At 39.6% G+C, this 25992-nt stretch overlaps 1 protein-coding gene across 2 annotated transcripts in view; it reads left to right on the forward strand.

Moving 5' to 3' along the window:
• The first annotated feature begins 641 nt into the window (after nt 1-641).
• CA13 (carbonic anhydrase 13) overlaps nt 642-25992 on the forward strand; it is a 30675-nt gene continuing 5324 nt past the window's right edge. Inside the window, exons 1-6 of one of the 2 annotated variants that reach the window (XM_002916891.4) lie at nt 646-971; nt 5295-5492; nt 12282-12400; nt 18662-18757; nt 20264-20326; nt 21257-21412. In XM_002916891.4, the coding sequence (XP_002916937.1) occupies nt 935-971; nt 5295-5492; nt 12282-12400; nt 18662-18757; nt 20264-20326; nt 21257-21412 (669 nt within the window). In that variant the 5' untranslated portion in view covers nt 646-934. Of the gene's footprint in view, nt 972-5294; nt 5493-12281; nt 12401-18661; nt 18758-20263; nt 20327-21256; nt 21413-25992 lie in introns of both variants that reach the window. The other variant, XM_019797154.2, reaches the window with a different exon arrangement.

A 25992-nucleotide genomic window follows, 5' to 3' on the forward strand; every position in this document is an offset into this window, starting at 1 on the left:
CCATGCATCCAAGACAAGACGGACTGAACACCCTCCTCTCAGCGGGGACGAAAGGGCAGCAGAACTTCTGGACCAAGAATCAATAATCAGGTTGGTTCCCTCACTCCTCAAGCCACAGCCTGTACAGGTGAGAATGAGGAAGGGGACAGGATGAATGGGCAGAGGAGGCAGACTGGTAAAGGGAAGGGACATCGGTCCCTTTTTAGTAGGAACTCTCAGCCCCTATTAGCGTCGTGACCTGGGGTGGGTTACTTAGCTTCTTTTAAGCCTCTGGGGCAATTATACTATCTTCTTTAAAGGAATGTTGAGGATCTAACGCAAAATGTGGGTAAACGTCTTGGTTCAGACACTAGCTCATGGTAAGCCTTTAATGAATAGCAGCTAAATTATATTTGTGGTGATTGCCATTGTCATTATCGTTTTGTGCTTGTAATCACCACCACCACTAGCATCAACGACCTCATCTCCACCAGCAGCCCCACCTCCCAGCGTGGTAGCTTCAGGCCCTGGTGATTCATTTATTCCCAGAATAGCCCTCTAAGCAACACTTTCCGGGGTGACTACTTCTCAGGAGGCCGAAAATCCCCTCCGGAAACCCTTCTCTCTTTCCTTCCCTCCTCCCACCCTTCCCCGCTGCCGCTCTATCAAGCCCACTCTCATTCTCTGGAGTTCACACTCGAGCCCCTGGACCCAGCTCAGCTCCACCGCCAGGTCGCCCTCACACGTGCGGGCACCTTCCTGCACGCCGCTGCCCCCTGGCGGACGAGGCCGTTAGCGCCCTGGCCCCGGGTTTCAGCGCTCCCTTTCTGCCCGGCGGCGGCGGGCGGACCCTCCCTAGGCTGGTCACCGCCTTTGCCAGCTCGCGCGCCTGCCCCGCTCGCTCCCTCCTCTCGCTGCCGTGCCACATCTTCTTCTGCCTCCCACCCGAGGGACCATGTCGCGGCTCAGCTGGGGATACGGCGAACACAACGGTGAGCGCCTTCTGCAGATCCGAGGGAGGGCTTTGCTCAGGGCGCGGCTGTGGGGGACAGACCATACACTGCTGATCCCGCACTTGGCGAGAAACTTTTTGGTTCCTCTTTAAATTGGGCAGCTTTCCTCAAAGCTGAATGCAGGAAGTGGAAGGAAGGCTTAGTCTTGTGTAGACAGGAAAAGCGTCTTTTGGAGGGTGTTGATAGTGGGGGTGAGAGTTGGTGTGCGTTAGCCCTGTGAAGATTCCCCAGACCCCGAAATCTTTGTTACATGTCCAGTCACTTCCTTTTGCAAAGCCGAGGACTTTCCCTAGTAACAACTACTAATCAATCAAAGGCTCGGAGTTTAGAAGTCTGATGACATACTTTAATGAATAGAGGACAAGTTCGCTTTCAGTTTTTTAAGTTCATTCACTTAGAGGAAACAAATCATGGAAAACATTTGAAGCTACACTTAAGAAATTTTAATAATTGAATTGCAACCCTGAAGATTTAAGTTGCCTTCTGGGCAATCAAAATACTGTAATTTTCTTAATAGCTGTTACTATAAAATATTGCCATGGCAATTTGGCACTGTTAGCTTTGGGAAGACTTAGGTTCTTTCCAAAAAATGAAGTTATACTTCATGCTACTTTTTCACTCTTTCTCCCTCTCCTACACTCATCCTTGCAGAGACAGAGGATTATTCAAATTTTAGCACTTAGGTGAACTTGTATTTATTGATGACAGTGACAGTGATACTAAGATATATACTTTTCTTCTTCTATATACTAAATCTCAAAATAACCATCATTTGAAATAACTGCGAAGTGACACCAGGAAAGCCTGATAGTGAGTCACTGTCAAAATTAGATCTGTGAGTAATAATAATAATAATACTTTCCTTGGATTAGCATGTATATTATTCAACAGTACCATACAGTCAAACTTTATAGAAAGTTTATTTTCACAAAGAAAGAGAAAAGCTTCATTTCTAATTGTAGCCTATTTGAGGTTGTGATTAACTTGCCAGTTTAAAAATGGCAGCAGGTGAAATTTAGAACTTTAATAATAAAAGGTATAATTTAGGTGAATTTCTTTTTGACTGAAACTACAATTATAACCTCACACTTTTGCTACTTTCCAATTTATGTTTGGGGAAAAAAACCCCACAAAACAAATTTCTTTTAATTTCCCTCTCTGCTGGAACCATTTTAATTTTTGTTATTTAACAGTTACTGCGTATCAACAGCGCCCTCACTATAGTTTGGAAGAAGAAGGGTATTTTCTTGTTTTTTTTTTCTTTTTTTAATATTTTATTTTTATTTATTTGAGAGAGAGAGAGAGAGAGCACAATCGGTGGGGAGGGACAGAGGGAAAGTGAGAAGCAGACTCCCTGCTGAGCAGGGAGCCCCACGCGGGACTCGATCCCAGGACCCTGAGATCATGACCTGAGTCGAAGGCAGACACTTAACTGACTAAGCCACCCAGGCGCCCCCAGAAGAAGGGTATTTTCAATCAATGAGTACTGATTACTCTTTAATACATTTATATGTTAGAAAATAGTGGCTCCAATGAAGCTTATCTTCAGAAATTTAAAAAATCTATCCCTGAAAAGCCACTACCAAAGAGTGATTTTGTATTTCTGCTAACAATTATAGGGCCATTTCCTGGTTTTTTTTTTTTTAATTTTTGTTTCTTTTAAAGATTTTATTTATTTATTTGACAGAGAGAGAGAGACAGCCAGTGAGAGAGGGAACACAAGCAGGGGGAGTGGGAGAGGAAGAAGCAGGCTTCCTGCTGAGCAGGGAGCCTGATGCAGGGCTCGATCCCATGACCCTGGGATCATGACCTGAGCCTAAGGCAGATGCTTAACGACTGAGCCACCCAGGTGCCCCCATTTCCTGCTTTTAGATGCAATAGTCTTTTGAGGACTGTGCCTATAAGTAGATCAACTGTGGCAAAATCCTACTGGAGATATGTTGAATCCTGACTGGGCAAGTTTGGGTGCTTGTTTTGTTTAGACTGACAAAAGCAGTGAATGAGCAGATAAAAGGAAACTTAAACTGGGTATAGTATAGTGGCAAGGATAAAATAGAACACCAAGAGTTGAGGCATTGGAAAATGCCTTCACCAAAAACTTACAAGTTCTTCTACTAACCTGATAGTTTTATTGGTTCAGTGTAGGGAATGTGACAATTACTGAAAACTACATGTCTCTATAGATATTCAAAAGTTCTTGAATCAATGGAAGAATCACTATATATCTCTAAGAACTATGTTTAAATGGATTTTTATGTTTATGTTAGTGGATGTTTTGAAAAAACTTTTAAAAAGGGGCCTCTTTAAGAGGCAGGGAAATGAACCCACTATGGTGGTTAATAAATAATATTGAGTAATTTATGCAAGTGGGATTATTTTTATTTTATTTTGCATAGCCCCTGCTTTTAAAAATTATTCTTGTTATGAAGGACTGGAAATAGGAGAGTAAAGGAGTTAGGAAGAGAAAGAAAACGGTAAACAACATTTTGTGATATATGCCTCACATATTCAAAATCTAATTCTCATCAGGTTAAGTCATACTTGCTGCCAATGAGATAGAAAACTTTTTTCACTTAAAGCAAGGACTAGATTGTGCAGAGAAAGAGTACTAGAAAGGTAAATTGGAGTACTTAATAAATCAGGAAATGTAATGGCTTTTCTGTAATAAGTTGTAGGCAAGGACTTTTGATGTTCAAGTTGCTTTGAAGTCCAAAGTGTCAGATTCACAAGAGAAGAGCTTTTAAGTTATGTGTATGGTTATATATTCATGCTCTGATTTTTGTATCTGAAGCATATGTGAAGGAAAGAGCTTAAGGTTTCTCTTTTGCACAATTGAAGAGTAATAAGGAACATTAGATTTAGAGATTGAAGCTGATGTTAATTGTGATATATTTGCATTTCTTGAAATTTCATTCTAAATCTTATCTTTAAAAATATTTGTTGTTGTCACTAACAAATGTTTGTCATGCTATGTCATTTTAATAAGTTCTTGAATATTAGAGAAATCAAGTTAGTGATATAGGGAAAAGCTTAGTCAGTAGTCCTGTGCTGTACCCCCTGGTGGTAGCTGTGTAAATTGCAGGCATAGTAGACATAATAAGAACCTTTAACCTATAAAGTGACTACTCACATCTTAGAATGAGATAGAGGTTACTTGAAGCTGCAGTCTTGCTCTTGATTCTGGGAAGCAGAACTTGAATCAAGTCTTCCAGAGAAATGAAGAATATAGACAAGGGTATTTCCCGCTAATTGGTTCATGTCAATTTACCAAACGTGTGTCCGACTTGGGAACTAGATGCAATTTTGACTTTTTGAATAGAGAATCAGGATGACAGTTGTCCCTTGTGTTGGAATTCAAATGTAACACTGGCAAAATAACTGCAGAAGAACCTTCTGAAATGAAGAAAGAAAGAAAGAAAGAAAGAAAGAAAGAAAGAAAGAAAGAAAGAAATTTTTACCTGACTCCACTAAAGATAATCAATAATATTACATTTCCTGACATGGTGCAGCCATTTTATTTGGATTATGCTGTGTGAAAAATTTATGTATTTCCTTAGTATGCCTGTTACACATCAGAGGTAACCGAGTGAGGCCTGGGTGAACCCTGGAGACACCAGTGAGTGATAGAAGAAAGAAATAGGGATAACATTTTTAAGAACTGCACACTTTTATCTCTACATAGTTTTCCCAGTTCCATTAATTCTTTCATCCCATGAACTCCTGTTGACTGCTGAAGCTACCACAGATATCGTTCTTGGAGCTGAAACTAAATCTCATTGTTTTCAATGATGAATTGTGCTGTTATTATGCTAGAAAGGTACCTTTGGAAAGTACTTTTTTTCTCCAAAGATTTATTTATTTTAGAGAGAGAGGGTGAGAGAGAACACATATGTTGGGGGTGTGGGGGAGGGGCAGAGGGAGAGAATCTCAAGCAGACTCCCCGCTGAGCAGGGAGCCCAACACGGGGCTCAATCTCATGAGCCATGAGATCATGACCTGAGCCAAAACCAAGAGTGGGATGCTTAACTGACTGAGCCATCCAGGCGCCCCTGGAAAGTACTTTTCAAAGCTGACATGTTTTTTGTCTGTGAGGGTTAGTTGAATGTTGCAAATGAATTAAGGCAAATCAGGGGGCTTTCATACCAATAATAAAAGCAACTGGTCTTGTAAAAAAAAAAAATTAGATGTGAAGATCCTGAGGATGAAGATCTTATTTGTTTTTCCTTCAACTCATGCACAGTATATTTGTTTGGTAAAGAAATAACTTATTTAGTCTTTTTCTTTTGGTCCTATGTATTTAAGGTCCTATTCATTGGAATAAATTTTTCCCTATTGCTGATGGGGATCAGCAATCTCCGATTGAGATTAAAACCAAAGAAGTGAAATATGACTCTTCCCTGCGGCCGCTTAGTATCAAGTATGATGCAAACTCAGCCAAAATCATCAGTAATAGTGGCCATTCCTTCAGCGTTGACTTTGATGACACAGAGGACAAATCAGGTTAGTTCTTTTTTTTTTTTTTTTGGTGGGGGGTGGGGGTCTTGGGTGATTGGACTGTGATTTCTTATCTTTCATATTTCAAATATCTATGCATTGTGTGTTCCTTACCAATACTTTGCTAGGACTTGTAATAAAACTTTTGTTTGACTATTTCATGGGATAATGTCTTTCACACTGTGAATGAGTCATGGACCAACCAAATAAAACTTTAGTTTATTTGTTAATTGGATAACTAAATGAAATACAAAAAGAGAATTTCCTTAAAACGAACATTTAATCCTTCTTCAAGCATATCTACTACCCAAGGAATTGATGATATCTACTTTAAAGTTAAGATGAGAGAGAGGATTAGAGAGATTTGAATTTTGGAATACTTCTTAAGGCTTCTGACAAATTATTTTTATTTTTAGTCTAATATTAGGATGATGCTATATTTGCTCTATTAATGAAAAATGTAATTAAGTTATAAAAAGAAGGTTTTTCATTATTCATTAGGCTCAGATTTAGGTTAGTAATAATATACTGTATTTATGTGATACTACGTTGTTAGCAAAAATTATAAGCCCACAAAATTTCCTCATATTTGTCAAATTCATAAAAGATGTATTTTCATCAGAGCATTGAGGAAAAATGCACAAAGAAAGATTAACAAACACACGGTATTTTTAACTTATTGGGGGAGGAGGACCTTGCTTTTTATATACTGTATTCAATTGAATTTTCTTCAAGCTCTCAGTTTTATGAATCTGTATTAATAGATACGGTTGATGGATACATTGTAAATAGTCCAAGGCTTCTGAGCATAAGGTTTATACCACCCATAATTGTAGTTTGGTACTGTTTATATCTCAAACATAAAAAACTTGAGACTACCCACTCTTAGTTTTAGAATAAGAAGTTATTAAATGTACTTCACCTAAAACTTAAAGATTTTTAAAGATTTATTTATTTGAGAGAGAGAGAGAGAACACATGAGTGGGGGGTAGAGGCAGAGGGAGAGGGAGAGAATCTCAAGCAGACTCCCCACTGAGCGTGGAGCTTCATCTCATGACCCTGAGATCATGACCTCAGCTAAAACCAAGAGTCAGACACTTAACCGACTGAGCCACCCAGACCCCCCAAAACTTTTTAATTTATAAATGTAGGCAGCCTGAGGCATAAAAAATTCCTGCTGTAATTTGCTTGATGATGATCTAGGTTTCTCTCTCCCTCTCTTTCCTTCCTCTCCATCCTTCTCTTTTCCTCTCTCTCCCTGCCTCTTTCCCCCTTTCTCTCATTTTCCCTCTACTTTGGATTAATCAGGGGAATCAGTCTGTTTGTGTTTCCAGATTTTGACACTGGGTCTGTTATTGGTAGTGTGTGTCCTCTCCCCTATGTGAAGGTCTTGTTCCTATCTAGATCACAGTGAAATTAACAGGGTTAATTGGAAATATCTGTAAAGTACTTTGTACCCCTCTGAGACAGAAACTACATAAATATGGGTCATGATTCTCATTCTTTTTTCTCAAGATAAATAAAAAAAGAATGTTTCCTGGTGATTCTGGATATTAAATCAGTGGTAGAAAACACTAGAATTAAAATAAACTATTGGCTTTTCTTTTTCTATGGTAAACTGTAAAAAATAAAAAGATACTTTCTGTAGCAAACCACTTTGATTTGAAGAAAACAGTTTCCATTTTGTAAAGAAGCCATTTTTTTTTTTTTTAAGATTTTATTTATTTACTTGACACACAGAGAGAGATAGCCAGTGAGAGAGGGAACACAAGCAGGGGGAGTGGAAAAGGAAGAAGCAGGCTCCCAGCAGAGCAGGGAGCCCGATGTGGGGCTCGATCCTAGGACCTTGGGATCATGCCCTGAGCTGAAGGCAGACACTTAATGACTGAGCCACCCAGGCGCCCCTAAAGAAACCATTCTTGAACAAAATTAACTCTGAATCCCACCGATCAAGAAACCACAGGCAGGAAACCTTCCTCATGGTCCTTGTAGGGCTTCTTTGTCTGGGAAGTTGCATTCGATGTGGTTAACCTCTGGCAAGCTACACATTAGAATTTTAATAGTCCTTTAAAATGGGGGCAGGGGCGCCTGGGTGGCTCAGTCAGTTAAGTAAGCACTCCTTGCTCAGTGGGGAGTCTTCTTCTCCCTCTGCCTCTGCCTGCCACTCTACCTGCTTGTGCTCTCCCTCTCTGTCTGTCAAATAAATAAATAAAATCTTTTTAAAAAATAAAATAAAAAGGGGACAGGAGAATATGAAATTTTGGGGGAAGAATTCCTGTTGGCCATAGTAGAGGGGAAATAATAATCTGATAAGGAAAAACAAGGGCATTCTCACCCTAGTTACTGGTCTTTCTGCACTCAGACAGGATCTCACCTCTCGGAATCTTACCTGACTGGCCACACAACTCCTCCTGAGGCATCCCAGGCTTGTCCTATCGCAGAACTTCCCACACTGCACTGTAACTGTCAGTTAGTTCTCTTCCCACTCAGCTGAGCACTGCCTGTGGGCAACAGCTATCGTGCCTTGCACACAATAGGTGCTCAATAAATGTGTGTTAAAGTTAAAAACATTTTTTTTTTTTTTTGGCATGATGCTTCCTGGAGGACTTAGAAAATTTGTATGGCATTATGATACAGGACGCATTAGTCTACATAGGTGAAGTCCCAGTAAAATTACAAACCACCAGAAATCAATATTTACCATTTGACACCTAAGTAGCTTAAGCATTAGTGCATTATTCATTGTTTGTATGCTGGTGGGAGAGACAGTAAATACATGCATAGACAAGTGTGTTAATTTTTAAATTTTTTGTTTTTCTGATTTTGTTGCAAGCCCTACTTATCATTTAAGGCCACTGATGACAGTGTAGTTTCAGAAAGTGAGTAAGATTAGTAAATTTCTAACAAAGTCAAATTCAATGGAGTAACATATACATTTCTAGTTTCACATTATTGGTCTTTGCAGCATGTAACAAATAACAAGGATAGTTACTTTTACTAAGATATTAAAAATTTCCCAAAGTTTTATGGCATTTAACTCTGGTTGCTTAATCTCTGTAGACCTCTTTTATGAGTGTTTTATTTGGAATATATTTAAGAAAAATTCTGAATGAAAGGATAAGTGGACTATTCATGTATCCCAGGTGTGATTTTGGAGAAATGATTATTCACTTTCAGGTATAAGATGGAGACAATAATATTTATTTATTCATCTCGGTTGCAGAGGAAGATGAATGATTCGACACTTGAAAACACTAAGTCATTCTTCTTAAAAATAATTTTTGTTGCCATTATTCATTTTATACTACAGTTGCATTATTTATTAAACTATCTCAAAGTTAGTGATAAATTAACCTTAGTATTTTGACTCACTTTTCCCCACCCTGTGTTTCTTCAGAAGAGCTCTGCTGCAAGAGAATGTTTTCTTCACAAGTAGACGTTTGCTGCTCATGGTCCCAGTTTGGGTATTTTAGTTGAAACACTCAGATGTGGAGTCCAAATATGTAGAGTGTAAGCCAATCGTTGTTGCTTAACCAGCAGAGCTATGCTAATCTGGCTTTAAACCCTGGATTCCCAGCGGGCTTTCCAGAGATCAACCCTTATTCTTGGATGTTTCCCTAAGCATGTGTGTTTTTGGTGTCACTTTCCTTCTCTTGAGCCAGCTTGTTTGCATCTTCTCCTGAAGTTAATTCCACATTGATTACCCAAGCTTTCTACTCTGCTTTTTATCTGTGAGGGCATGACTTGATGTTTGAGCTCAGGTCTTATGCTACAGTAAGAAAAAAAAAAAAGGTTAATAGAATTGTTGATTTCTTTGGCTAAAATGAACGACTCTGGCAAAATAGTTGTTGGTGAGGATGCAGAGAAAGGGGAGCCCTCTTGCACTGTTGGTGGGAATGCAAACTGGTGCAGCCTCTCTGGACAACAGTATGGAGGGTCCTCAAAAAGTTAAAAATAAAACTGCCCTATGATACAGCAATTGCACTACTAGGTATTTATGCAAAGGATATAAAAATGCTGATTTGAAGGGGCACTTGCACCCTGATGTTTATGGCAGCATTATCAACAATAGCCAAATTATGGAAAGGACCCAGATGTCCATCAACAGATGAATGAATAAAGAAGAGGTGGTATGTATACAATGGAATATTACTCGGCCATCAAAAAGAATGACATCGTGTCATTTGCAACAGTGTGGTTGGAACTAGGATGTATTATGCTAAGTGAAATAAGTCAGAGAAAGAAATACCATATGATGTCACTGATATGTGGAATTTAAGAAAAAAAACAGGTGGGGGCACCTGGGTGGCTCAGTCGTTAAGCATCTGCCTTCAGCTCAGGGCCTGATCCCAGAGTCCCGGGATCGAGCCACACATCGGGCTCCCTGCTCCGATGGGAGCCTGCTTTTTCCTCTCCCTCTCCCCCTGCCTGTGTTCCCTCTCTTGCTGGCTGTCTATCTCTGTGTCCAATAAATAAATAAAATCTTAAAAAAAAAAAAGAAAAAAACAGATGAACACAGGGGAAGGGAAGGAAAAATAAGATAAAAACAAAGAGGGAGGCAAACCATAAAAGACTCTTAACTAACTATAGAGAAAAAACTGAGGGTTGCTGGAGAGAGGAAGGGTGGGGGGATGGGCTAAATGGAGGATGGGCATCAAAGAGGACACTAGAAGTAATGAACACTGGGTGTTATATGTAAGTGGTGAATCACTAAATTCCACTCCTGAAACCAAGACTACACTATATGTTAACTAACTTGAATTTAAATAAAAAAAAAAACCAACTGTTGATTTCTTTTCATTTGGAATGTCATTGCCTCCATGCTGTATGGAGTCACTTAGGGAAATGTGCCTTTTAAATTAATTTATCTGTGACTCATCTTTGAAACTTCTTGTTTAAAGACAGATCAAATCTTTTATTCATTCATTCATCAAATATTTATCATGCATCTGCTCTGTGATAGTTACCTTGTTTAGGTGCTGGGTACAGCAGGGACCTAATCAGAGTCTCTGCACTCATGAACACTGTTCAGTGGGAGACTCAAAACACTAAAACTGCTCTGTTCATACCAGTGTAACTAAAAAGGAAGCCCTAGGGTCTGATGTAAATGTTTCCTCTCTCTTATTTTTCAGAGGACTTTGGAAATTGCTATTTTTATTTATTGTAAAGAAATCTGGATCCAAATGAATCTGAAGAAACTTCCAACCATTCAGCCTCCCCCAAAAAATTTTATTGCATATGCTCAGTTTTTTCCCTTGGTAGTTTTGATAATTGTAGAAGTTAAGGAGCATCCAGTCCAATCTCCTAAATTAAAAACAGACAAATGAACACAAATATAGACCAGAAAGCTGACGCCCACAGAGGCTTTAGTGAGTTTTGGAAGATCACATAATTCAGTAGCTGAGCTGGGACTATTCCCAGGTTTTCTGATTCCAACCACACTAACTCTTAATCATTGATGTTCAACTTCAGCTGAGTCAAACTGAGTAAGGAAGAAACGAGTTCAGTTGTACTGGTTAATATGGCAGTCTGGATCATTTCTCTCCCACAGTATAGTTCAATGAGGGGTGTGCTTTAGGCAAATGTATTTTCCCTTTTATCCCTTGCTGTGTGTAGAAAACTGCATGTGATATACACTTTAACATCTTTTGGTTCTGTAGGCTCCCGGAACATGGGACTTGAACTCACGACCCTGAGATCAAGAGTCGCATGCTCTACCGACTGAGCCAGCCAGGCGCCTCATAACATCTTTTGCTTCTTATATAAGACGGATCATTCATGACGAATTTTGAGATAGCTCTATCTCTGTATCTCTCTTTACCTATCTGAAACCTCTGAAGAGGAGAGGGTCATTTAAATCAAACTATTATTAAGTCTGCACCTCACAATCTAACACTTCTATTGGGTGTTGATGGGAGATTAGTAATGCATATGGTGTATTGAACGCCCAGTGCTTTCTTATCCCCCCGTATCCTTTAAACATGCCCAATAAAAATTAATTAGGAGAGATAGTTTAGAGCTATGTTTTCTATTAAGAAGCTTTTCTATATACTTAAGATATGATTCTGTTGCCAAAAAAGAGTTAATTTTGTTCTGTATTCCAGGTTTCCCTGGAAAGATAGAATTCAAGTACAGAAGATATGCTACTTGGCCAATTTTTGTAGTCATCCTAACAACAATAAAATAGTAATAATAGCTAACATGTCCAGCATACCGATTGTGTGCCAGGCAGTGATAAGTTCTTTGTATTCAACTTTTCTTCTATTTTCAAAACAGCATTAGGAGGAGGGAGCATTACTGTCTTTAGGTGACAGACATGAGGGCGCTAAAGCTTTGAAGTTAGAGTTGATGCAAGATCACACAGTAAGAGCGTGAGCCTGGGTCTTCTCAATGCCGGAGCCTGTTCTCAACCATCGTGCTAGGCTGCTCCACCAAATTCAAGGTGGCCCTCTTTACATACCACATCCTTATTCAGAGAGGCTGACATCATCCAGTAAACAGACCAGTTCTTTACTTTTAGGAATTCCTAATTTCTTCTACTTTCTAAATTCTGTGTCTGTTGTGATTTCCCAGATGTCCCATAAACATCTGTACTGTGGACTCTCCAACCTTTTAAAATGTTTCATTCCTCATAAACCTAAAATTTGTATGCCTGCCTGCAAACTGAATGACACATTTGTAAAAAATTCCTTGGAGGACATGGCGTGTTGAATAATTCAGGGAGATGATGTGGATTGTAGCAGCATGTGTAAATATTTTTTTCTTGCTAACAATTTAAACTGTGTTGATGTTTAGTTCTGCGTGGGGGTCCTCTCACTGGCAGCTACCGTTTGCGACAGTTTCACCTTCACTGGGGGTCTGCTGATGATCATGGCTCTGAACACGTAGTGGATGGAGTGAGATATGCTGCAGAGGTAAGCCATCGGACATATATTCGTGAGTCAGTGCTTTCCTAGGTGCTGGGATTTAAGGAACACAGAGCCAACTCTCTTGACTCCAAATTGATCTTGAGCCAGTTAGGAATCAGTGTCTGAGACTGCTTTGTTCCATCAATAGGAGAGTTTATCAGTATGAGAGCTATAAATGTGGTCCTTCTGAGCCTTACACCAACTCTGAGAGCTTAGGGTTATTGTGCTCTTTCTAGAAATGAGTAAACGGCAGGTTTGGAGAGATTAAGTAGCTTATCCAATTAGGAAGCGGTTGAGATGGATTTAAACTCATGTCTGTCTGACACCAAATTACAAACTCTTTCTAGAATATCTGTTGTGTTTCCTGAAAGTCCAGGAAGAAGGCAGAGAAAGAGACATTTGATTTGGGCCCAATTATGTTCATATTTGGTCCAGACACAGGTGAATACTAATATCATATTTTGTAGAAGTGACAGTAAATGGCAAAGTTCCTTATAGGGAAAAGAAACGAAGACAAACACTCCTAAACTCTACATTACCTCTATATTTACTAGGTCTAAAAGGGAATATCTGTTAATTATTGAAGTCATAACACATTAAATCACTCACTGACTTTTTTTTTAATTGGGAAGTTATTCCTTTACAATTATATTCATTAATAATACTCTACTTTTTCTAATCCTCTGTTAAATGACAAAGCATAATATACTTCAAGTTTTAATACTGTTAAATACTGCTAACACCCAACTTTTCCATGAGATGAAAGTGAATTATTATATGACTCAACCAAAACTTTTTAAGTGACAGTAATTTGGCTTGTGAGTTGTCTAGGTGAAACAGAGCATTTCCAGTCAAGTAAAGTTTTCCTTCATTTTCTCATGATTACTGAGCTGTGGAGTTTAGACACTCCTTTATAGTTCTGCTCTTCAGAGAAATCCGGCCAAGAGAACTTCCCAGTTTTGCTCTTCCATTAACACGTACATCTATTCCTTGAGCCAATCAACCAAAACATCCATTTGTTTACTTAAAACACTTTTGTTTGAAGCCAAGCCCTTAGGGTAAGGGACCTGCTCTGTTTTCAGGGTGGGGAATAAAATATATATCTAAAGTGTTCATGGCACTGGACAAAAGATGCCAACACATAGAAAGTGAGACTCCTGAGTCTGTATGATGCCTTAGTTTATATCATCTGCTGAATAGTTTTCATGTTGCTTTCTAAAGTTTTGTGTCCTGAATTTAACACATTGTTCTAAATCTGGAAGGTTTTGTGGGGATTGAGCTGCCTTTGGATTCCTGCTTTGTAATTTTCCTAAGCAACTAAGAAAAATTAGTCACATTGCTTTATGATGATACTTTCTAGTGTCATAAACTTGAAAGTATACTTTCAGAGAGGTTTTATCTGAGCTGGCAAGTGGTTTCTTGGAAAGGGCACTCCTATCCTGAAATTTTCCAGAGGCTCAGGGTCCTGACCTGCAGAGCGAGAGACATCTTCGTAGACTTTCCTTCTTGAAGTAGATAAAGCTTTGGCTGGAGTTTCATATATTCTTTAATATGTGTTTAAGGCTCTTTCTTACTCTATTTGTTTATTTGTTCATGAATTCATTCAGTCTTTAAGAATTCATTGTGACCCCATCGTGTCTCTCATCTTTGTCCAGCTTACTTGTGCTCGTCCTTAAGGGAGTGATGGGAGGAAGTAAGGATGAGCCCGGGAATGTTTCCCTGTGAAGAGTCCCTCATCCCTAAACCTGAAGGACGAGATGAACAGGAGTGAGCCAGGCAAAGGGCAGAGACAGCAGGGGCCATGCATAGACTCATGTGTGAGCACTTGGGTTGGGAAAGCACATCACATATTGGAAGAACAGAGTGGCCAGTGGGATTAGTGCATGAAGAACGAAGAGGAGAGATGCCAGAGGTAAAGTTGGAAAGGCTGGAGCGCCTGGTTTTTTTTACAAAGATCAATCATGGTAAGGCTTGTGAACTTAAATCTAAGTGTGGTGGAAAGCCATTAACTGGCTTTGAATCATGAAGTGATCATATTTGCATTTTAAAGATATTCATGCTACCGTTTGAGAATAAATTGGGTTGAAGCAGGAGTGGATCAGGGAAGCCAGGGAGGAGGCTTTTGGGGAGGTTACAGGTAATAGATGAGAGTGCAGTTAATTGGAGTGCTGGCGGCCAGTGCAACCTCAGTGGGATTGTTGATTGATTTGGTTTGGCGGTGGGAGGGGGGGTCATTGTTTCTTGTTGGAGGTAGGAATGCTGATGGAGAATGAGGAAGTCTGGGTCAGACCTCCAGGTTTGTGGGGTGTTAGAGTTAGACAATAAACACATAAATAAATGGCATATGGTAAGTTCTTTGATAGGAACAGTGCCATGGGATCTGGTAGTGTGATTGAATAGTTAGGAAAACTCACCATGAGAAAATCTAGACAGTTGCTCAGCAAGTGGTGCAGCAAATACAGATGACCTTGGGCAGATATGAAGTTAGCATGTTTAAGAAGCAAAAGGCGTTGGCTTCTGGGATTAGCATCAATGAGGGAGAGGTTATAAGCTGTGTCCTAGAGAGGCAGCCAAGGGCCATGCCTTGTCAGGCTTTATAGGGCATGGTGAGAAGTCTGGAATTTACCCTTAATGTATTGAGACAATGACAATGGAAGGTTTTGAGCAGGGGAATATCATGTTCTATTTTATATTTTATAAAATATAACTAGCTGCTGTGTGGAGAAGTGGTTGGGCAAATGTTGAAACAAGGAGACAAATTAGAAGGTTATGGAAGTATTTCAAATGAGCAAGGATGGTGGTTTGGTCTATGGGAGTGGTGGAGTTGAAGAGAGCTAGATGAGCCCAGGATATGTTTGGGAAAGAAAATCAGTGGGACTTGCCAATGAAAAGGGAGTCAGGATTGAAGGAAGAAGAAAGAGGAGTCTACAAACACTCCTAAGACTTCGGCTTGTGCAAACATGAGGATCGTTCTGTCATTTACTCAGATAGGCAAGTCCGGGGAGGAACAGGTTGCAGAGAGAAGCTGACGTCCTGTTGTGCACACATTAAGTTTGAGGTGTCTATTAGATATTCTAGGCTCACGTTCTAGAAGGCTGTTAGCTACTGACCTGGAGTTTAAGGAAGACGTCCAGGCTGGAGCTGGAGGTATTTGGGAATCACTTACATTTGGTTTCAGGTTCAAAAGAATGCCTTTGTGCTCAGCTGTAGAAATGATTCTTAATTAGTTTTTCTAGCCACTTTTGTACCTAACTTCATGACTGTCATCGAGTTGTACCCTCTTAAAAAATAAAAAGAAGAAGAAAAGAAATGAAAGGAAAAAAACATTTAAAATGTTCCATGTAAAAACTTAACTTTGGGTCTAATCTGATGATTTGTGATATTATAGAGAGAGATTAAAGTGATCTAAATCGTTGGAAAACCTTATCCTAAGAGTTATGCATCTATAAAAAGTAGACTAATAATCCACTCCATTATTTAAAACTTCATCTGATCACAGTTTGTACAAATTATATAATAAGCATATTAAATATGTAGTTGATAGTTAAACTATGATTTTAACATTAATGGTGATGTTTGGCATGCTAAACATAATTTACATATCAATAGTATGCAGTTAAAAATGCTAACATTGAATAATACTATTATTTAGAAATTATTGGGGCACCTGGGTGACTCCCTTGCTGAGGGTTAGACTCTCAATTTCAGCTCAGGTCATGATCTCAGGGTCCTGGGATAGAGCCTGCTTTGGCTCTGCCCTCAGCAAGGAGTTTGCTTGAGATTCTCTCTCCCTCTCCCTCTGCCCCTTCCTATGCTCATGCTCTCTCTTTTTCAAATAAATAACTAAATAAATAAAATCTTAAAAAAAAGATATTATTTTCCAACAGGGAATAATCTCATTTCCATTTTTGTGGCCTCTAGGACTTCTTGTCATTTGCTGAAATCACTGAGGCTGTTGTTTTTAGTCAGGAAATGTGAGTTTGTTATTTGTTTGTTTGAGTTTTAATTCAAATACAAATGCTGGGGCACCTGGGTAGCTTAGTCAGTTAAGGGGCTGCCTTCAGCTCAGGTCATGATCCCAGGGTCCTGGGATTAAGGCCAACAACAAGCTCCCTGCTCTGCGGGAGGCCTGCTTCTCCCTCTCCCTCTGCCTGCCGCTCCCCCTGCTTTTGCTCTTTCTCTCTGTCAAATAAATAAACACAATCTTTAACCCCCCCCAAAACCAAATACAAATGCTAATACAAGTAATATCAGTCCTTCTGAAGCTATTGGTGCCAGTTAGGCAAGGTGCGTGGGAGAGAGAAAGGCTTGTTTAAAAAAAAAAAAAAAGAAGATTTTTCTTGCTCTAGTTTCCCATAATATTCTAAAGAGTTGCTGTTTTTTATTTATTTCTTTTTAACAATTTAACTTATTTATTTATTGGAGAGAGTGAGTGGGAGCCCAAGTGGGGGGAAGGGGCAGAGGGAGAGGAAGAAGAAGACTCCCCTGCTGAGTAGGGAGCTCAACGCTGGGCTTGACCCCAGGACCCTGAGATCATGACCTGAGTTGAAGGCAGACGTTTAACAGACTGAGCCACCCAGGCACCCCTAAACAGTTGCTGTTTTTTAACCAGCAAAACAGTATATAGATTCATCTCTCTTGAGTTAGGTATTCATTTTTTAATCAGTTGTTGCTGTGAACCTAAAGACATCATTCCACATCTTTTTATATCTTTGGTGTCATCTTTTACTAAGTGAGCTGATGGATTGGCACAGAGCCATTTAAAACAACTTTAACGTTCTTTTCAGCCCCTCCCTTAGAGTGGAATGTCATCTATCTCATGTGAACCAAACGAATTTTGTTTCATCATCCAGTGTTTTCAAGGTTTCGTTCCTCCTCCAGCTATCTCACACCAGCTTAGAACGTGGCACCACAGGGATCCACCTTTGTATTTTCAGTCTGCAGATCCCACAACCTTCCTTGATTGTTTATGGATGGTGGACTGTTTTATAGTTTTGTAGCTCACTAGTTGTGATAATTCTTATTTATCCAGAAATTCTTCCATATTAGTTGCCTATAAGATATGAAGTTATAGTTAAAGCAGGGGATTAAAACCATGTCTTTGAACATACTCTGTTCTCTCTTTTAAGAGACAGCTAGAAAAGTGATTTGCGCATGAAACCCTTCATGTGTGTTTATTCCGTGAGGTGCCAAAAGGACTCACTGAAAGGAGATTTTATCTGAAGTCAGTTCCTCATGCAGGGGTTCTTGGACAACATGGCGTCCTCATGATCTTGGCCAAATCGGTTGAGCATGGGACATTGCCCTTCGGCATCTATCTTAGTTTGTTCTTCCCCTTAATCAGGAATGAAGGTCTCCCTAGAGTGGTTTTCTGCCTTATTGTTATTCTACAGTCTTTCACAGTTGTTTGTGTGTTTGGGACACTGTACTGTTTACAGTGGCAGAACATATAGGACCCCTTTGCTTTTTGTAAGACACCACTTGCAAGAGTGTATAGGTGTATTTTCTATTTTCTGGAGTTCCAGGTTCTCCAACTCCTTCCCTCTCCCCTTCCTTCCTTTCCCCTACCTCAGTAACACCAACTGCCTCTCATTTTCATCCTCAGACATGTCTGGTTCCTAGTTCCTGTTCCTAGACAAAAGCTCTTTGTCCTCATTAAAACTTGCTATCAGCAAAGGATCTGAACATAATTATAGAAGGTAATACATGTGTGAATACTGCTTAAAATAGTGCTGTTAAGGAGAATTTGCACTTTCAAGTCATAAAAGTCTTCAAGGACAGTGAGGAACATCTGACTGGGCAGTTTCAGGAACAACTGGTATTGTCCTTAGCAGCAGGATTGTCACTGCAAACCTTCAGTTGACTTCTCCCCACCTCCTGTCAGCCTAAGCTTGTTTCATGGACTCTGCTACCAGCTGACATCTGACCTAAGGCTGCTCTCTTGCAGTCCCACCTGTGGAAGGCTAGGGAGGAGACTTGTCACTCAGGAGCAATGGTTGGAGTTTGCTCGGGCCAGAGAGGCTTGGCAGGATGGTCCAGAACATTCTATCTTTTGCTATAGACCTTCCTATAGTACACCACAGACTACAAGTGGCCATGGTGATTGTCTGGCTTTTGGACAAAAGCAAATAGGTGGGTTCTGTGAAGAATGCATTATATACATGAGTGCACAGCCCCAGAACATTGTATTGATATTTTATTTCCATTTATGTTTTTAAGGATTTTTAAAAAATAACATTTGAATTATGTTGCATACCTCCCTTTCAGCTCCATGTCGTTCATTGGAATTCAGACAAATACCCCAGCTTTGTTGAGGCAGCTCATGAGCCAGATGGGCTAGCCGTCCTGGGAGTATTTTTGCAGGTGAGAACCCACTGATTTCATTTTAAATAATTCATCAGCCGTGTTGGATAAAGAGTTTCAGTTGTGGAAAGGATAGTCTACCATTTTTAATAGTAAACTCATTTTAAGTTTAATGTTTTCCTTTTGAAATTAATATTAAACATTTATGTATTAGTTTATGATTTCTCTAATAGCCCAGAACTACCATAGGAATATTGCCTTACGTCTTCTCTTACTGTCCATTGATCATTTTTATGTGAATAGAAACAGCAGCAGCAACAGCTGCAACAATAGTAGCAGGAGTTACAACTGAGATTCAGAGAAGAAAATCTTTATTCTAGGCTCTTCCTGATTACACAGTATTTAGAGATACAGGACAGGGTGAAGTTCAAGTTCCTGAATCCTGAAGCACTAGTTTTACCACCGTGGTTCGTTGTCTCAAACACACTGAACAATTAAAAAAAATTGTTGTCTTTTCCTTTGTCTCATATTCACATGTGGTGAAGCAATTATCCTTGTTATAATCCCCGTGGGTGGATTGGGCCGTGCAGCTCCCACTGTGACCTCATTCTTGTAGGGCTGGACGCTTTTGCTCTGCCACCAACTCTGTGTGTGATGTTGTAACTCGCTGGGGCTAGGACTGGGGGAAGTACAGAGCAGATGGGGGGGTGGGATGAAAGGCAGCGGTTCCTTGCCTTTGGCCACCAAGTCTGCTGGTGACGGTGGAATGCCAGTGGGACAAGAGATTATATTTTAATCCTGAAGGATTTAAAACCTTAGGTAGATTCAGGACATCCGTAAAGAGGTACATATATTTTTCTGATGATGATTTCTACTCACGATAATTTATTGTTTTGGTTCAGGACCTTAAATCATTTTAGGTTGAAAGTGGGAGATTTTTTTCTTTTCTTTTTATTTTATTTATTTGAGAGAGAGAGAGGGAACGCAAGCAGGGGGAGTGGTAGAGGGAGAAGCAGACTTCCCACTGAGTAGGGAGCCCCATGTGGGACTCAATCCCAGGACCCCAGGATCGTAACCCGAGCTGAAGGCACATGCCTAACCGACTGAGCCACCCAGGCGCCCCTGGAGGTATTTTTTTTTTAATGCTTTGATGTCACAAGAGTCAGTTTGGATCTAAGGTCTGAAGGTTACATCTGGTTGAATAGCATTATGTTAGAGTTTCCTAAGGGAGTTTCCTCTGAAGTTAACCTGCATCTTAAACATTCATAAAGCTGAAAAACTATGTCGCTGTTACTACTAGTTTTGGAATCAAGCTTAAAATTCAGCCATGGAGCCAGTAACATTACCTTGTTGCTCAGATTCTGCTGGCATGATAAAGCCAGCAGGTGAAAGACAGCTTCATTATAGAACAATCTCTGTTTGTTCTGGGCTGGCATACGTTTAAAAAAAAAAACAACACAAAAAACCCAAAAAACCAAAAACCAATTCAAAACCAGTGACTGAAATGGAGTGAACCAGACCTGTTCTGCTACCGTAACCGTTTCTTCTGAAATTTCGTGCTTTCAGATTGGTGAACATAATTCTCAACTGCAAAAGATTACTGACATTTTGGATTCTATTAAAGAAAAGGTAAGATGAAATATTATTTGCTGATGACTAATGGATTCCTTGTTCCCTCCCGAGTTTCTTACCTTCTCTTAATACCTTAGACTTTAGCGAGGGCATATGCTATCTGCTTTGAAGCAGGTGTGGAACATACTTGACGGAGAGAGCAGAATCAACCTATTACCATTTGTCTTTTGAAAATTATGACGGGGCCTTAAATTATCTAAACTCATTACTAACAAATCTATGCATGATTGATTTTTGGTATTGGGGTTTTGCACATCAGCATTTAATTGCAACACATTTTAAACAAATCTTGTGCTTTTTTTTTTTTTTTAAGATTTTTATTTATTTATTTGACAGAGATAGAGACAGCCAGCGAGAGAGGGAACACAAGCAGGGGGAGTGGGAGAGGAAGAAGCAGGCTCATAGCAGAGGAGCCTGACGTGGGGCTCAATCCCATAACGCCGGGATCACGCCCTGAGCCGAAGGCAGACGCTTAACCGCTGTGCCACCCAGGCGCCCCCAAATCTTGTGCTTCTTAAATAAATCTAGGTACTGTGCTACTTCACTTAAAAGTTGTAGACTAAGGTAGAAACTTTTTTTTTAGATACAAAGACAGATACTAAATAATTCCATGAGTTAAAGAATTCCAGCGGCACCTGGGTGGCACAGCGGTTACGCGTCTGCCTTCGGCTCAGGACGTGATCCCGGCGTTCTAGGATCGAGCCCCACATCAGGCTCCTCTGCTATGAGCCTGCTTCTTCCTCTCCCACTCCCCTGCTGTGTTCCCTCTCTCGCTGGCTGTCTCTCTCTGTCAAATGAAGAAATAAAATCTTTAAGAAAAAAAAAAAGAATTCCAGTAAAATGGTCTTTCACGGGATGTACGTTTCTTTTTGAGGGCTGTGTAAAGCTCTCCCATTGTAATTGATTGGAATTCTCTTTCTCCACCAGGGTAAACAAACGCGATTCACAAATTTTGACCCATTATCTCTGCTTCCTCCATCCTGGGACTACTGGACATATCCTGGTTCCCTTACAGTCCCGCCTCTTCTCGAGAGTGTCACATGGATCGTTTTAAAACAACCTATAAATATCAGCTCTGAACAGGTATGTCACTTCTTCAAGGTTGATTTTGATTTACTAGAGGAAACTGGACCAAAACTTAAAAAAAGAATCCATCCTGCCCTTAATTTCGGGGGCAAAATAAAGCCTGTATTTTCCCTTCATTAATCAGATTGGTGGTTGGACCAGGTAACACTTATGTCCCTTTCTTATTTGACCTTCTGTGATTAGATGATTTCTCTCCCCATTCTTTGAAGTGTAATGTGCATACAGACACTGAGGAAAGTGACTTTAAAGGCTATCATTGTTTTTTTTTTTTTTTTTTTTGGGGGGGGGGAGCTGAGATATAAACAGGCTGGTATATAAATGGGAAAATCAGGAGAAAGGCTACTCTTAAAAGGGGTCTTTCTTCTTTTTGACCTCAGTCCCTAGACCTGCTCCTCCTACAGACAACGTCGCAATCAGAAAGTGAGCAGTGACAACAGCAATGGGTCTCTTGGCTTTTGTGGACAAGACTTTTGTGGGGCTGCTTGAGGGGCTTTAAGCATTTACTGAGACATTGTTGGGTGCCTACCTGTGCTGTTTTAGTGAAGACATTCCTTCACTTGTCTTTCTGATAAACGTGTTGAGTCCCCGCAATAAGCAAGCCGTCTGCAGGCTCAGGCTGTCTTTGATGCCCAGGAAGTCGGCTTGGGTCTACGACCTGTGTGACTGACCTAGCTGACAGGTGGATGCTGTGTCTTCTGACGGATGCTGTACTGGGTGGATTTTCTTTGCTTTTTGTTTTCCTTTTTGAATTACTTGCTGCAAAATCTTAGCAAGTTCATAGTCTACTAATTTTTGCAGCTAATCAAGCACTTCTGGGCTTGCCCACCTGCGTGGCTGTTTATTATTTTTTTTAAAGATTTTATTTATTTATTTGACAGAGAGAGACAGCCAGCGAGAGAGGGAACACAAGTAGGGGGAGTGGGAGAGGAAGAAGCAGGCTCTTAGCAGAGGAGACTGATGTGGGGCTTGATCCCAGAATGCCAGGATCACGCCCTGAGCCGAAGACAGACGCTTAACGACTGTGCCACCCAGGCGCCCCATGGCTGTTTATTTTTTGCCCCCAGTCAAAGACTAGAGCTGGTTTACCTTTACCAAGGTCATGTCAGGTAACATTTTCCCTTGGAGTTGAACACATCTAACTTCTGTTGGCTTTATCTTTAGGATTAAAGCCAAATAATAATCTGGGACATACTAATCAAAGCATTTTTGTAAAAGTCTGGATTGTCAGAGCTTAACTGACATGGAAATTCTTGTGACTTTTTCCCATCATAAATAAGATGCATTGTGTCATGAGAAAAAGGACCTGTCACTGATTCAGTGGCCGTACTAACAGAGCACATTTTTCCTTCCTTCATGCGCTAAGCTGTTCACTTTTACATTCTTTTGTTAAATTTGAACAGGACAGTGGTGAGAATTAGTAAGTTACAACATCAAGGTAGTAATAATAGGAGATCATGTTTTTCCCTTGTATTTCAAAGATATTTTTATCTCTTAAAGCCACTTGGAAAATTTTTTTTTAAATATTTTATTTATTTATTTGACAGAGAGAGAGAGAGCACAAGTAGGCAGAGCAGCAGCAGAGGGAGAGGGAAAAGCAGGCTCTCTGCTGAGCAGAGAGCCTGATACAGGGCTCAGTCCCAGGACTCTGGGATCATGACCTGAGCCAAAGGCAGATGCTTAACTGACTGAGCCACCCAGGCGCCCTGGAAAATAACTTTTTGAAATCCACCTGTCATTTTGGAAGAGAACGTATTAAAATATATAATTTAGTTCTTTAAAATACATAAAGCTCTTAATAAAAAATGTTGCGCTGTAAGTTTAGGAATTATGCTTACCTAGCTGTGGTTTCATTACTGTATCTAATTTGAGGCTCAATTAATTAATATTAATTATTAATGTGGTTTTTATAAGGCAGGGTATATAAATAATAATTATATTTTAGAGCTTTAGTATGATTGATAATTCACTGTGATCTACTTAAATTCACTTACATCTACTCTAGCCTGAATACTTTCAGATATTTTCATTTTTAAAAAATATTTAATTTATTTATTTGAGACAGAGAGAGAGAGTGAGAGTGCAGAAGGAAGGGGGAGGGACAGAGGGAAAGGGAGAAGCAGACTCCCTGCTGAGCAGGGAGCTGGACAAGGCTCATCTCAGGACCCCGAAATCATGACCTGAGCTGGGGGCAGACACTTAACTGACTCAGCCACCCAGGTGCCCCAGACATTTCATTTTTAACCAGATGGAAATGATTATCTGAATAATAATCCAAATTATTATAACATGATATTATGGTGATTTCAAGAGTTAAAGAATGATGCCAAAGATAGTTCAGAAGTCCAATCCCAGTCTAACCATGAGAAAAACATCAGACAAAGCCCAACTGAGGGACATTCTACAAAATAGCCAATCAGTACTCCTCAAAACTGCCAAGGTTATCAAAAGCAAGGTAAATCTGAGAAATTGTCATCTTCCAGAAATGCTCAAGGAGATATGACTACTAATGTAAAGTTGTTTCCTAGTGGGATCCTAGAACAGAAAAAGACATAAGTAAAAACAAAGGAAATCTTAATAAAGGATGGACTTCAGTTAATGATAACATATTAATACTGGTTCACCAATTGTGAAAAGTGTACCATACTAACGTAAGATACTAATAATAGGGCACATTGAGTGTGGGGCTTATGAGAACTATTTGTACTATCTTTGCAATAATTCTGTAAATCTAGAACTGTTCTAAACTAAAAAGGTTATTAAGAAAATCCAAAACATGAGAGGGTTGAGATGGTTATTCAGTTGTTTATCTCTTTTATATAAGGTGAAGTGAACATGTCTTTCGTGTATACCACTTACTTAAGAGTTACTTTCCAAAAGATAATTTCTAATCTCAATTTTGGCTGCTCTTTATTTTTGAAATCCCTGGGACACATTGTTTTATGTATTTTCCAATTCTACCATGTAACGTCACTAGCTATGAAGATTAAGTTCTTTTTTTAGCAAGTTAGTGCCAATTTTTTTTCCAGGTTTTTCTACTGTTATTTCTTGCCCAGTCACTGTTTGACCAAAAGGGCAGACCAGATGGTTTTCATTTTCTTTTATTTAATTCAAGCCCATTTTTGTCCCCAGAGTAACTTATTGAAATGCTTAATTTAACTGCCAGACCAGTAAACAGATATGCTGTTTTCGGATAGTTTTGATAATAGATCTGTCATTCTCTTTGGAAGGCTAACTGTTCTGCCAAGTTTCTTTGGGTTATCCTAAATTATCTAAATTGGCTTGCTCATCTGCTGAATTCAATGTGCAGAATACTTGGCTTTAATTCTATGTTCTTTTTAAAAAAATTCTCTTTGTCATTTGTTACGATATTTCCGTACAATAAAATTCATGAGTTTTAGCGTGCAGTTGATGATTTTCGTTATTGTATATTACCATGCAGCAACCACTAGATCAAGATATAAAATAGATCCCTCAGCCAAAACATTTCCTTAAACTTCTATGCACTCCACCTCCTTCCTCACCTATGGCCCTAGACAGTCACTGATATGCTGTCACTAGGATTCTGCCTTTTCTAGAATTTTATTTAAATGGAATCATACAGTATGCAGATTTTGTGTTTGACTTCTTTTACTTAGCATAATGTTTTTGAGATTCACTGACAGTTTTTTTTACTGAGTAATATTCTATGATATGGATATACCACCTTATTTTAAAATCTACCAACTGATGGATATTTGGGTTGCTTCCACTTTGGGACTATTATGAATAATAGCTGTACATATTTGGAAGTTAGGAATAATTGGCATATACAGTTTTGTGTGGACACATATTTTCATGTTTTGTGGCAATACCTAGCACTACATGTTTAACAGTATAAGGTACTGCCATATTGTTTTTTAATGTGACTGTTCCTTCTTCCATTCTCACCAGCAATGTATGAGATTTCTAGTTCCTCCACATCCTTGTCAGCACTTGATGTTGTCAGTCTTTTGACCTTTAGCCATTCGGGTGGGTACATGTGATTTTTAAAATTTGCATTTATGTGGTGACTAGTAATGTTGAGCATTTTTTCGTAGTAGTAATTGGAGTAATCAGAGACAATCCAGTTAGTTGGGACCCGATGGTCCAGAAGCCAGACTAACTAGTTTGTTTTGGGGGCCTTATTAGCGTTAGAAATGTTACATATTTTGGAGATCAATTTTGAAATGTTTACACCTGAAGTGACATGATATTCAGCATTTGCTTCAAAATAATCCAGTTTGGGCAGGATGGGAGGTGGAAAGAGAGAAGGAGTGAAAGGATGGATGAAAGGAAATTGGCTGTGTGTAAATGACAGATGAAGCCGGGTGCTGAGTTTGTGGTGGTTTATGCTGCTGCCCTTTCTAGCTTTATGTATGTTTGGAAGTTTCCGTAATAAAAAGTTCATGAAAAGAGATTAGGGGAAAATAGAAAAAAAAAGTTAGAGATACAATATAGTGCTGTGGTTAGCACATGACTTATTTGCCAGATGGCTTATTTACTGAAACTTCCTAGCTGTCCCTCAAGTTCCTCATCTTTAAAATGGGGATAAGAGGGAA

This window comes from Ailuropoda melanoleuca, chromosome 9, assembly GCF_002007445.2.
Source record: "Ailuropoda melanoleuca isolate Jingjing chromosome 9, ASM200744v2, whole genome shotgun sequence".
Classification (NCBI taxonomy): Eukaryota; Metazoa; Chordata; class Mammalia; order Carnivora; family Ursidae; genus Ailuropoda; species Ailuropoda melanoleuca.